This window comes from Alligator sinensis, unplaced genomic scaffold (assembly GCF_000455745.1).
Source record: "Alligator sinensis unplaced genomic scaffold, ASM45574v1 scaffold735_1, whole genome shotgun sequence".
Lineage (NCBI taxonomy): Eukaryota > Metazoa > Chordata > Crocodylia > Alligatoridae > Alligator > Alligator sinensis.
In genome coordinates this window covers 300,189-314,650 of record NW_005842639.1, presented here as the reverse complement: position 1 = coordinate 314,650, position 14,462 = coordinate 300,189, and the positions used below count along the sequence as shown (strand labels likewise).

Genomic DNA, 14,462 nt, shown 5'->3' with positions numbered 1-14,462 from the left:
TTCTCCTGGTGGAAACGCACCTCTTTCCCAGCCAGGCGGGCTTCATCCAGCTCCCTCTCTGTTGAGGCCAGCTCTCTGGAGAGGGCTCCTGGAGTGCTTTGCTCCCTGTTCACCCAGTCCATGGCCATCTGGTTCCTTATGTCGTCATCCAAGGCCCGGTGCGAATAGTGAGCTAGCACCTCCTGAGGGTCAGAAACACACCCGAGGGGAGTTCATGAGGGAGGGGTGACAAAGTGGGCTACACCTCGGGCACCAAGATACAGCCCACAGGGAAGTGAAGAACCTGTTTGTGGGAAAGATCCAGGAGACCATGGATCTCCGGAGCAGGGCTACACTGCACTTACCTGCCGTGAGCACTGCCGCTCTCTCATAGCTTTGAGGCTGCCATTCCAATGCAGCAGCTGGAAGACAGTCATCAGCTCCTGCAAGGGGAAAGGGCAGTCAGGCTCTGAAGGTCAAGAGCAGGGAGGGAAGAGGAGGAGCTGGGAAGGCTCAGAGAGAGGCAAACCAGCTTCTTGGGAGGATCACAAGCTGCTTAGATGCAGTGCAGTAAAGAGCTGATGCAAGAAAGTCTGCAGTGTTTCAGTCTGCCCCACCCAGGGAAAAGCAGCTAAGTGCCAGCATCACTGCCAAGGTTACATGCTTCAAGGCAGGGACTGCTTGTTATGCATTTGTAGAGCACCTGACACAGCAGGGTCCCCCACCATCGCCCAGAACATCATGTGCCACTGTAGTATGCACAGAGCTGACTTACTGGCTTACTCCGAGTTGGGCCTCTTCACACTGTACAGTAAAGCTCTTAAGAGATCAGAAGCACATTCACTTCCCTGCAAAGGTATCTGTAAGAGCCTCTCATTCTGAGAAGCTGATCTGTCAGCCAAGAAAGAAGCCTGCACAGCTGCACACAAAACCTGCGCCAGCATTTGGATGACACAGACCTTTAAGATAGTCTCCAAGGTTAAAACAGCCTCCGTGCACGCTATCCCCAGAGGCTGGCAGGCAACAACATGGAGCTGAATTTGAGTGCAAACTCAGCATGCAATTCTTTCTGAAGGCTGCATAAATTCCCCAAGCAGCCAGGCTTCCCAGATCCCACGCAACATCCAGAGCGTGGCGTCGCCCTATATAAACAGGGCCATTTATATAAACACTCGTATCCTCTGCCGTCCGAATATTTCCATTCAAGGGAAACCATCCAAGCGAGAAGACAGCATCAGTGATGCTTGCGAACAGCCAAGACCCCCAAATAAAAACTATGCTGCAGACCAGAGGCGCCTGCATTTATGAAGCTGCCAAGCCTCACTTCAGAACAGGATATAATAGGATATTCTCCCCTCTATACAGGATTCCCAAATCCAGTCACTGGTGGGGCATTAGGAATAACAATTGTAAAGCTACATCTCAATAACACTCACATTTCCATAAAGGGACCCAAGCAAAAGGGCCTTAACATCAGAGGCAGATCCGCCTATTTGTCAGAGAGGGGGCAAAGCAGATGCAGGGTAGAGTGTCCCAATTCCTGGTGCTTGCTGCTCTCCCCAGTGGAGAAACCTCTCCCCCAAGGCAGAGAAAGGAGGCATCTGAACTCCTAGTCATCAGCTCTGGATATTGGGCACACCCCCTCTGTAGCCACAAGCATGCAACAATGGCAGAACCCTCCATGATCTGGACTGGACAAGCACGTCACCACAAAGACCACTAATGAGAGCAGGAAGCTTGATACTGATCCACAGATGCTGAACAGGCAGAGAGATTAAAGGTTCACACGTGAAGTAAAAACAAGAGCTAGAGATCTCGTTGATCAAGAGTAGGGCCAGTGCCCCCGATTCAGTTGTCCCCCAGCACCACAACAGGATTCTTGTCTTGGTTACTCTAATTCTACAGGGGATGCTACTTAGCCACCACCACAGCCTGGACAATGATGGCGCTCTATTCCCACCTACTCCTCTCCTCTGACCACTACAGCATGTTGCCTCCGCTTACCAAAGTATTCCAGTATCAAACATGCTAGATCCCATCAGACTCTCAAGCACATGCAAAACCTCTTCTGGGAGGACACTAGTTTCTGCAAAGACGTCCCAAGTTATTTTCAGAGGGAAGCCCACACCACAGTCCTGCAGCAGATCCACTTGCACTTCAGAAACAGCTTCAAAGATCCTGATCCTGTGGCTGGAATCTCTCCTGAAGATTAAAAGCACCATAAAAAGACCCTTCCATGCCTTTTTGACTGCAAAGGCCTAGTACATGTCGCACTACATTGCCGGAAGGGGAACATCAACTGCTTTAATCCAGACCCAGGCATGGAATCCAGTTATGAACAGTACCTGAAACTCCAGCATGGACTTCCCCTTATTGGATTCTAGCATGAAACGGAAAGCGCCGATTCCGGTGTTTGGGTTATCGGCTTCTTCACGATTACCCTGCAAGAAAGGCTGTGATTATAGCCAGGAAATAAGAGGAGCCAGCTTCAGCCCCCGCACATGCAAACAGAGACGGCATCTCTCCAGGACTCTGCTGCAACATCCAGAAATGGTTTCCCACTGAAAGTCAAAGACTACTGAAGGAACAAGCCTTTACAGGCCTACTTTATTAGGCATTCCAAGCAATGCCACATGAAACTCATCATGCTCTATCAGGGCACTGTATGTGCGTCTTCTGTGGCAGACAAAGAGGCTGTCTCCCATTTCTTCCACTGGATCAATCTAGTTAACCTTTCTTGGGTTAGAAGTACACATCAAGAAAGCCTGGCTTTCATTTTGGCACTGCTAAAAGCAGTTCCATACAAAAGTAGTTTGTAAGAAAGGACAAAAAGAACCTCTTCCAAGTTCTAGAAGAGGGAGGAGACTGGAGTTCATAGCCTTTCAATGGCAGGCATGCTAAAAACTTATCGGGCCAAATGCTGCTTTCATATATGCCGGTGTCAAGTAACCCCACTGATCTAAGTAGGAGCAGAATGTAGCCCCAAGTGTGGAGCCAAGGGTATAGGCAGAGTGGGCATCTGAATCCAGGGAGGGACTAACTAGAGGGCTGAGGGAGGGAAGAAAGCCACAAGAATTAAAGCTGATTTTTGTTTTAATATTTTTCTAACATTCCAAAGCATCACTGAAAATCTGCCCTAAGGATTTCCAGATGCAAAAGAAATTTCCCTTCCCGGCATTTGAGGCTTTCCAGTCAATCTGTCCCCAACAACTGCAACAGTCAGAACCCTTACGTTGAAAGACGCCAAGGCCTCCGAAACGCTCTTCTCAATGAATTCGTCTGTGATCCTCCGGGACGGGTGCTCGTTAAAGACAGAGTTCATTAGCGCAATCTTCGCGGCACTCCTCCTGGCTTCGGCTTTGGTTGGACAGAACTGGGGAGAGATAAATACAAGCACGGGAATGGCTGAGATCAGTTGGGCCCGACACGGTCCAAAAAGTTCTCCTCCCTCAGACACATGAAACAGCTATTAGGTGGTCGTGTTGTGGAGTACTGGAAAGCTGTTCTCTCCAACATCCTGAAGTCATTAGGAGAGTTTTAAACCGCAGCTATCCTAACCACTCTGAATGCAAAAATTAAACAGTACGTGCTGAGTTCAACTTGCCTATCTGGACAGGGGGAAGAAAATACCACTGATCAGATTGTCAGCAAAATTAATTAGCTTATAACTCAAAAGCAGCCATCCCAGTCTAAACATGAGGGCTGCTCTTCACGATGGGTAGGCAGCTCAGCTGCCCAAACTGTTTCTTTTGGACACTTTCTTCAAACCAAGGCTGATACGCAACTGCCTAAAGCCACTGCCTTTCGGATTTCTTTGCTGCAAATCGGGACCCTTTGTGATTCTTGGACTTTAATCTTTCTGGCGGGATATTTGTGTTGGACCTTTTCCTGCTCAAAGGCAAGGCAGAAGCTATTGATCAAATGTTAGAACTCAGTTGCCAATTTTCTTGGCATCTTAGGGAGAGATACTGGGTCAAATTCAGAGACTGGAACTGCAATCATGCCAAAGCTCATGGTGTCCACATTTCATACCCAACTGCTTCCCCCTGTAGAGAGCAGAGAAATAACTCAAGGTACGTAAAAGTGTCATCCTAATACCTGGCTATTGCCTTAGAAACCTTGCATCTTATCTGACAAAGGGTTTTTGAACTCGAAAGCTTGCTTAATAACTATTCTCCAACTATTTGGGTTGGTCTAATAAAAGATATCAAATTCACCCAAGGAACCTTGTCTGCCTATGTCCTTAGACCAACACGGCTACAATCTACACCCCTGCATCTTACCTGGGCATTTGCAGTATGCTGGTTAGTCTTTGCACTTACTAGCGGGAATTAGGTGGTGACAGTAGCATTTATGACCAATTCAAAAGAACTAAGTTGCCAGGATTTATTGAGAGATTGATCCTGGACAGAAACATATAGTGATTTGCAATCAGCACGGCATGCAACAACCTAAGGCTTGGATCTACTAACGCAGGGGCTCTCAGAAAACCTTGCAGCTTCCAAGCTAAGGACAAGACTTCATTAGAATGGGAACTTAATAGGTCTGATCTGGGAGAGCCTCCTTGACGGTGGGGCCCAAGCAAACAGTCATCAGGAACTGGACACCTACTTCCAGGCGCTCCACCCTACAGCTGATGATGCCTTGGCAGAAGTAAAGAGCTACCATGAGGTCCACCCAGGGGTTGCCTGGACAGAAGTAGTCTCCAGCCCTAGAAGGAACTGCACCAGGGAGTCCATTCCCCTGCAGCTGCACAACCACTTCAAACCCCTCACACCAGCTGAACCAGTCGAACTCCCGGCCCCAGCATGCGAGGAAGGAGGGCCACCAGCAACTGTACCCAGAAGACGACGCAGAGTAATCATGATGGGCGACTCCCTCCTGAGGAGGACAGAGGGTCCAATCTGTCACCTCGACCCCATAGCCTGTGAAGTTTGCTAGCTCCCTAGGGCTCATGTCTGCAATGTGACCGAGAGGATCCCCAAACTCATCTGGCCCACGAACCACCATCCCATGCTACTCATCCACATGGGCACAAAATGACACAGCTCGGAGCAATCCCAGCTGGGTGATGCATGACTACAGGGCTCTGGGGGCTGGACTCAGGAGCCTGGGGGGCTCAGGCAGATTTTCCTTGATCCTCCCCTTGTCACAGGTCATGGGCCCTGGAGAGAGAGGTGCATTGTTGAGGTGAGCAGAAGACTCTGGCGATGATACCATTGCGAGGGGTTTGGCTTCTTTAACCACACTCCGCACTTCAGTGAGAGAGGTAGAAGGGATGGCCTCCACCTCACCTGTAAAGGGAAGAAGCTCTTCTTGGCCAGAATTGCTGATCTACTCAACAGAGCTTTAAACGAAGATCACTGGGGGACAGGCGATCAGTCAACAGTTCTAGACCAGGTCATGCCAATCACAGTAGTAACAGCTTAGGTAGCCCAAGGGAACCCATCCCAATGAGAGCCCAAGGAAAGATTATGTCCCATCACATAAGGAAGCCTAGGCCTTCCCATGGCAGACTCAACTGCCTGTATACAAAAGCCAGGAGCTTGGGTAACAAGGCAAGAGGAACTGGCCCTTCTCCTGACTGATAATGATTATGACCTCATAGGCATAATGGAGACCTGGTGGGACTCCTCCTACAACGGGTCGGTATAGAAGGCTATACAGTCTACAGGGGAGATCATGTTGGGAAGAGGGGTGGGGGTGTAGCTCTCTGTCAAGGAGCAATACACTTCCCTTCACACTGAATTCAGTAACCATGGAGGGCGTCTTGAGACCCTCTGGGTTAAAATACAGGGGAACACAGGGAGGGGGCTATACTTGTAGGAGTCTATTACAGACCTCCTGACCAAGAAGAACTGGATCTCGAATTCAATAGCGGACTGGCCGAGGCCGCACATTCCCCATATATGATCGTCATGGGAGACTTCAACCTCCCTGACATCTTGCGGGATGAGCACACGGCCAGGTCTGACCAGTCGCGTAACTTCCTCACCTGCATTGACGACATGTACCTAACGCAAGAGGTCTATAGGCCAACTAGGGGACAGGCACTGTTGGATCTGGTTCTGGCCAAAGGGGATGATCTGGCGAGTGATCCAAGGATCGAGGGCGAGCTTGGTGACAGCGACCATGATCCATTTACTTTCTCTGCCCAATGCAGGGTGAGCACATCCCTCCGTAAAACAGAAATCCTCAACTTTTGTGGAAGTCAGCCTTCCCAACTCAGGAGACTGGTCAGTCAGGCACTAAGGGAACACAGCCCTCTAGGAAGGGGAGCCCATGAGGAATGGCTGGTCCTAAAGAACTCAATCCTCAAAGAGCAAGGGAAGTCCATCCTGTCCCCCAGAAAATGCAGTCAGAGAGCAGGGAAACCCCCTTGGCTCAGTAGGGAACTTCTGGGTCTCCTGAAACAAACAAAAAAAAGAAGCCTACACCAGATGGAAAACTGAAACCATCACCAAGGAGGACTACTCAGCTATTCAGCACTAGCCAGTACCTGTAGATCCAAAAAAACCAAGGCAGCAATCAAACTCAGGCTAGCCACTGGAATCAAGGATAACATAGTCGTTCTTCAGATATGTGGGAAGTCGGAGGAAGAACAAAAGCAACACTGGCCCCCTGCGAGACCAAATGGGGCAGCTGATGCCCAAGAAAAGGCCAATTTCCTAAGCAATTACTTTGTGTCAGTTTTCCACCCACCCAAGGGGGTAACACTGTCAGACAGGACACAAAGCAACCAGGGCTTGGGAGATGGGCCCACACTTGACGTAGATCAAGTGAGAGAATACCTCAAGAGGCTTGACATCCATAGGTCCACAGGCCTGGACGGATTACACCCCAGAGTCTTAAAAGAGCTGGCGGACATCATAGCATGCCCTACGGCCAAGATATCTGAAAGCTCATGGCGCTTGGGTGATGTACTAGAAGACTGGAAAAGAGCCAACGTGGTCCCAATCTTCAAGAAAGGGAAGAAAGAAGATCCAGGGACTTACAGACCTATCAGTCTGACATCCATCGCATGAAAGATCTTGGAGAAAATTATCAAGGAATCCATCTGCAACAGGCTAATGGAAGGCAACCTCATTAATGCCAGCCAACATGGCATTATTACTGGAAGGTCTTGTCTGACCAACTTCATCTCCTTCTATGACCAGGTGACACATTGCCTGGACAAGGGAGACGAGGTTCATGTCATTGATCTGGACTTCAAGAAGGCCTTTGACTTGGTCTCCCATGATGTCCTCACAGCCAAGCTGGGGAACTGTGGCCTTGACCATCTCATGGTCCAATGGCTGGGGAACTGGCTCCAGGGTCAGACCCAAAGGGTACTAGTCGATAGGAACAAATCAGCGTGGCACAAGGTTACCAGTGGAGTCCCCCAGGGCTCAGTGCTTGAACCGGTACTCCTCAATATCTTCATTAATGACCTGGATTCGGGCATCAGACATGGACTGGCAAAGCTTGCAGACGACACTAAACTATGGGGGAAGGTGGTCATGCTGGAGGACAGGCTGGGGATACAGGCTGACCTGGACATGCTTGCGAAGTGGGCAGACCAAAACCTGATGGCATTCAATGTAGAGAAGTGCAGGGTACTCCACCTTGGAAAAAAACCCAGCATCATACTTATAGGCTCGGTGGTGCTACTCGTCACCCGTGGCACAAGTTTTGCTTGTCCACAGCTTGAGGTGCAGTTCCCCCCAAACCCCTGTACCCATCTCCTTGAAATCTGGCAGGCTTTGGGGCCTTAGTACGAGCTACCCCTGCAGTTTTGACCCCCCTGTGTTGTAACACACAGCCGTGACATGAGTTTGGCTTTCAAGAATTTGGGGTACAGTTCCCCCCAAACCCCTGCACCGATCTTCTTGAAACTTGGCAGGTTTTATGCTCTCAGCAGAGGCTACTATCCCTGCACGTTTCATCCAAATTGGACAAAAAACAAAGTTACAGATATTTCATTGATTCCCCATTATACCCTATGGCCGCTTCGGCCGGATCGAGGTGGAAACCTAGTCCGGAGCTGCGGATCAGATCGCGGCCATCCAAAGTGGCTGGATCTGAAGCCGGATCGGATTGCTGCCGACTCTCACAGGCCTAGTGGTTTGCAGGAACCAATTGCGTCATAAGTCTGAAGACTGCCTGTATCTAAGTGGGGTACCATCAGGATCTGGAAGAACAGTTGTTCTCCAGGCTCCCCAAGGGATAACTAGGTCTAACAGCCACAAACTTCTGGAAGGACGATTCAGACTCGAAATAAGGAAGAACTTCTTTACAGTCCAAGTGTCCAAGGTCTGGAACAGACTCCCTCCAAAGATGGTGCAAGCACCTACTCTGGACTCATTCAAAAGGCATCTGGATGTTTATCTTGCTGGGATCATCTGATCCCTGCAGACTTCCTGCCTCTGGCAGGGGGGCTCGATTCAATGATCTTGCGGGGTCCCTTCCAGCCCCTAATGTCTATGAAATCTATGAAAAAATCACACAGGCCTACCTGAAAACTGCCAAAGCAGCTGCCCCCCGGCAAGGTGACGTAGCAGACATAAGGGGGGCTGTTGGAAGGGACCATTTCATACACCACGAGGGCTCCGTTCTTCAGGTCGGCACCACGCGACTGCTTCATCTGCCAGAACTCCTGCAGAGCCTCCACGACATTCACTGAAGAGACAGAAGCAGGAGGCGGGTTCAGACGCAGGGAACAAAGCCTGGAAGTTCAGTATCGCTCGCAGTGATCACTCGCATAGAAACAGAGACTCCCCCTAGCATCCGCACACCAAGATGAATATACCCACCACCACGGGGCTCTCTCCCATAAACCGAAGTCACAGTCCAACCCCGAAAGCCATCAGCGGCAGGTGCTCACCATCTCAGTCACACAGGGTCTGACCTTGAGATCAAACATCCCAAAAGTCAGCCAAAAAGGAAATCTCTCTTCCTTCAAACCTAGAGACCCAGAGGAAGGCACCTGAGTTAGCAATGGAGCAAGGCAACAATGCATTTCTCTTAAAGAGACCAGAGTGGTAAGGTATGGGCAACACCATCAGCAGGGAAATCAGCTGCACTGTCAGTATTAAGGAGCAGACTAGACTTTGTTCCCCAGGTATTTAAAGAGCAAGAGATGGCAGACTCCTGAGTAACTCTGCAGCTGAAGAATTGCAGCATGCAGGAAACTTAGTAAGAGCCACAGTTTGTGTGATCTATGCTTGTGCTAGGATTTCTGCTGGAAAATCAGCCGCCCTGAACACAGACATTTCCCATCCCCTTTAAGCACGCCAGTGCATGGGCTGCACAACTCAAACCTGTGGACAGAATTCGACTCAAATTTGGGTGGAAACACTTGGCTGCCACAAAGTGGCTACATGATCACAGAGGAAACTGGCGCTGGAGAATCGGGTCTGTCTCGTTCTGAACAGGAGAGAGTGTAATTAAGTGGTGAATCACATGCTAAAAGCAGAGCCCATGTTTAGGAGAAAAGTTTTTTTCCATTTCTATCAGGAAACCAGAGCCTGAGACTTTAATACACATTTAATTTAGCAGTCCTAGCCATTTCAGGATGTGAGTCCTTCCTAAACAGTCTGCAAGTTATTCCTGAAGCCACTGGAACATAGACTTTGCCATGCTCGATTCAAGTAGGACTACTCCTCCGTACTCCAATTGTTGAGAGGAGGCAAAGCTCCCATGTGTGTACCCAACTAATGGTGTAGTACTGTAGATGCAGGAAGAAACTCTTCCTTAATCTTTGCCACAACTCTGTGTCCACGGCAGGAGTTTCAATTATTCTTATCCATATACGCATACGCAGGAACTAGACATGATAATCAGGACAATCTCCACCCCTGACAACGAGAAGGAAGCATTTCCTTTGTTTGTTCTCCATTTCTGCTGCTGTTTGTATACCGAGTGATCTGTCACACAGCTGGAAGGGCAAGAAGGTCCTACAGCTTCCAGATAGTCCAACCTCAAATTCCTTCCAAAAACTTACAGCAACAGCCAAATAGGGCTGGAAGGGATCTCAAAAGATCATCCAATTCAACCCTGCTTGAGGCAGGATTGTCCCCATCTCAACCATCTCACCCAAGTGTTTGCCCAACAAATACCTAAGTGTTTGCCCAACTGCTCTTGAGAACTTCCAAGGATGGAGACCTCCACCACCTCTCTAGATGTCTACTCTAGGGCCGAGCTCTTCCTAAGTCAACCCAAATTATTTCTATGCAAAAATTTCAGGTCTTTCAATATCTATTAGGAAAACCCTCTCCTAACCCATCCTTCTTTCATAGTTGCTCTTAGGTGTTAGGGGTTGGGAGGGACCTTACAGCTCATGAGATCCAGCCCCATCTTTTTAAGCTCAGCTACAGCCCCTCTAGGCTTTTTTAACCTCAGCTACAGCTTTGAAATGAAGGGATCTTAGAAATACAACAGAACATTTTGCCGATACACGAATGCCACTGGTATAAAATTGGACAGCTTCACTCAAAACACACACTCTCCCAGGATGAACGGTGCTAATTCAGCCAGCAGCAAGCCCAAGTAACTGGCAAAATGACACTCAAGCAGACAAAAGTCTCCCATGGGCAAGAAACAAATAGAAAGGTCAGCACAATGACACATGCAAGAAGAACATGCTAAACACATCAGACGCTGCCTAGCTAAATATTTCATTCGCCCACGCGCTCGGCTGTTTGTTTTTAGGCACGCACATCTCCGAAGGGAAGAGAGCTAGCAAATTCTGACGGCCTGAATTTATTAATTTGGCGAACGCCCTATAAAAGCAGAGCCACCATGCAGCTACCAGGAGTTTCTCACTCAAACATTTCACCCGTCTTGCTTCAGATGCAGGGTTTGGGAGCTTGGTAATAGCACGCAGTCAGCTTGGACTGATTTCAAGTTTGGATTCTTCCCCAGACATCCAACGTGGGGGTGCACTTCTAACCTCAAGATTGACAGCAAACCATATACAACATGCGGTTCTCTGCCGGCGCAGACAGTATGCCAACGTATGCATGGAATTCGAACATGAAAAGCAGATTCCCTTGCTATTGACAACAGGAGTCAGGAACATAATCCTCCCCGGGGCATTCGGAGACAATGCTTTATTGAGCCACCGTTTGAGAGGTTATTTGACATGGGGTGAACAGTGTCTTTGCGGCAGCAACTGTTCAGGGACGACTTTGCAAATGAAGTTAAACTGTAGAAAGCATCACAGAGCCTCAAGAAAGGCCCTGGTTATTCTCATCCTTCAAAGCAAGACAAATAGATTTGATGGGCCTGGAGTGGAGCAGCTGGATGTTGCACAACCAAGTGGGGGCAACGCGACAAGACCATGTATGTGGGGTGGATTTATCGAAGGCAGTTCTCTCTCTCTTATGTGCCACCTGCACATTAGGGTTACGGTTGCAGGGCACCTGATTGGCTATTGGAGCACTAGATCAGGTAGCTGAGCTGCATCTAAGACAGTCATTCTCAATCTTTTTAGCCTCCAGGCATTCCTTGATAGACTTGAGGCACCCCTCAGAAAATGCCAGCTCTTAGTTTTCACTTTTTTGACTACAGAAAAACAACAGAGCAAATTTTTTGTGGCAAAGAACTCAACCCACAACAAATCAGATCGTGTTTTATTAAACACCACGGATTTCTCCTCGACATCCCTGGGGTTATCTTGTGGATCCCATTTGCACACCTAATATTGTGGGGCACCCTTAAGAGGCGCTCGCAGCACCCCACCTGAGAACCACTGATCTAAGAGGCTCTTGCTCACGACTAGAATAGGTGTTTCCAGGCTGCCACAGAACAGAGGCAGTGCAATTAAAAGGAGGGGAGAGTGAGATGCCTAATTGTAACCCTGGAAAAGTCCTTTCCAAACAAACTGTCTGATTTTAGATGATGACACAGCCGCAGACACTCTGCGTGCCTGGCTGCCGAGAACGGAAAACAACTGCAGAAGACAAAGTAGCATCACAGAAACCCCGTGCAACATTCAGAGTTATGAGCTCTTTTTCCTTGAATAAGCATAAGAAAAATTCCTCTCCGTTTTATCCCTTTCAGTGATGTGCCAGCTGAGCAGTGTTACCGAGCCACTCCACACCGCCATTTACATTTATAGGGAAGTCACTGGCTTGAAAACTTGTGATTTTCCAGCTTCATAGACCCATTGTTCACAGATACAGAAAAGTGAGGGCCAGAGGATAATTTTGCCCTCAATTTATTCTGGGTCAGTGACCTTCAGTTTCTTAGCTGACTAGAGTTCAGAAAAATCAGCATCCATCACCTCAAAATGCCACTGTAAAAAAAAAAAGGGGGCATTCATGTCATTTAATGGTTTACTAACACAGAGGGCGGCAGGAACAAGATAGGGCAAAGAGAAAGAGAGAAATTAAAGCCACGTGGAAGAAGGGCCAGAGGTTCTGATCCAGAAACTACGTTAAAATAACGTGCATTGCAAGCCAAGAGTTGGATGCTTGTTTTGGCTGGAACCAAGAGGAAACAAGTGACGATGGACGAGTTATTCAGCTTTCCAACGAGCAGTTGGCCCAGCCCAGCCCAGTCAAAAACACAAAATTAAAAAAAAAAAGCATATGAAGACCACATTGGAAATTAAAAACAGGTTAATTAGGATCAGCTTTTTGGAGGCCCTTACTGGCAGCTAAAGCATGGAGGAAAAGCAGCCCGACAGGCTGCTGGGTTGAGAGAAACACAATCAAATGGGACATCGGTTTCATGCGTGAAGTGACTAGAACATGGGTCAGGTTCAAGATTAGTTGGATTTATTTGCTGCCTTGACACCGACGTGCAGAAGTCAACAGACTTGTACAAGGCCTTGCAGGAAGTCAGATTTCACCAATTCTGTAGCAGTATCGTGCAAAAGTTCGCAAGCTGTAGGATCTCAGAGCAGTCCGCATGCAAGACCTTTTACAGAGGTGATTTTGGTTTTAATAAAAGAACTTTGGAAAGCTTCCCATGCTCTGAAGAGATCATAATCTATACAAGCACAACGTATATGAGCACATCACTTCAGCAGAGCAAGGACAAGGTTTGGTTTTTTTTAAACATGCAAGGAAAGAACAATTCTTAAGGTTTGCAAAAAAGATCCAAGGGGGAGGGAGGGAGGGGGCAGCACAGGGCAGGCAGCTCCAAGCCAAGGCTTCTTGAACAAAACTCCAGCATCTGAATGCATTGGATTTCTAAACAAAACAGACACTAGCTCAGCCAGGTTTAGAATGGAGCTTCTTAAACAGCCAACAGCCCCTTTCAATATTCATGACAGCCCCCAGCGGGAGGCTCTCAAACACAGATCTTTAATTAGAAGCCCCAGCCTGTAACACACGCAGACATCGCATCCACGTGGGGATCTGCAGAGCGCTGCGTGCAGCGAGAGGGGCCGCGTCCTGCTTTTCAAAAATCAAGCCAGAAGCAAAGCAGCAGGTCCCCACTTCAATTACCAATCGGACGCGGCCCGCAGCTGCGCGTACGAAGCGGAGCCTGTTTTGACACCCGTCAGCTCTTGTTTATGGCCTTGGAGGACGACTCCCGGTCCCCACGTTGCGTACGACAGCACATCTGCCTCGCATATTAAATAATAAAAAGTAAGTGATTCCACATGGTGTGGAAACGCTCCCCAGCCAGAAGAACAGCACTTCCATTGCATTTACGGCACACAACTGCTTCGCGGTTGCCACTGGAAGACGTCGGACTGTGGCTATCAAACCCGCTGCCACAATCCAGAGCCTGGAAGTCAAAGCATTCCCGAAGTGGCGGGGAGGAGGATGAGCTCCCCACTCGCGCTCTCACAGTACTTAACACACCCAGAGCAACCCGCTCCAGCACAGAAATAAGCCAGTCGTTTCCTCCAGCTACTGACGAGATGCGATGCAGTCCCAGGGATGCGAGCAGGCAGAGGGACCTTGCAAAAAAATCCCACCTTTGGGAGAAGCAAAGCACCACGGTGCCTAGAGCTCCCTTTGCCACTGCTTTCCAGGCACTCGAGGCTCTTTCGCTAGACGGAGACTCAAGTCTAGGCCTTACGTTACACCCAAGCAGCCTCGTCAACCCTCCGCTTTTCCAGACAAGGACGTCGTTCCCCGACACGCGCTTCCACTAACGAGCACCATGAGGTTGACACCTATTCAGCTCCAAATAACCAGCAAGGAGCTGTTTTAGATCCAGCAACACTCCCCCACCCCCGCCGGACTTCTACGATTTCCTAATAGCAATCTTTTTTCTTTCTTTTTCTTCCAAAAAGCAAAGCCCCAGCTGCTCTCGGCGCGGATAAGCCACCTCCCGCGCCCCGTTCGGGACCCGGCTGCCTTGATATACCCTCCCAAAATCAAGGGCCCGCAAGACAACTCGCACGGGGCGCCGCAGCCGCCACCCCCAAGAAGAGAGCGAACCCCCCCGGGCGCAGCAGCTCCCATCTCCGGGGTGCAGGAGGCGGTCAAGGGCGGGGGGGATCCTGCACCCCCCGGGCGGGCATCACACTGGGGTAGGGG

The 14,462-nt window shown here is 49.2% G+C and overlaps 1 protein-coding gene across 1 annotated transcript in view; it reads right to left on the bottom strand.

Annotated features, from left to right (window-relative positions):
- Window positions 1–8,692, bottom strand: part of LIX1L (limb and CNS expressed 1 like) — a gene marked incomplete at its 5' end in the record, with an annotated part of 13,541 nt that extends 4,849 nt beyond the window's left edge. Inside the window, 5 exons of the mRNA XM_014524603.1 lie at window positions 21–182; window positions 345–422; window positions 2,325–2,420; window positions 3,212–3,352; window positions 8,474–8,692. Of these exons, the coding sequence (XP_014380089.1) occupies window positions 21–182; window positions 345–422; window positions 2,325–2,420; window positions 3,212–3,352; window positions 8,474–8,692 (696 nt within the window). The remainder of the gene's footprint in view (window positions 1–20; window positions 183–344; window positions 423–2,324; window positions 2,421–3,211; window positions 3,353–8,473) is intronic.
- Between the last annotated feature and the right edge of the window lie 5,770 nt (window positions 8,693–14,462).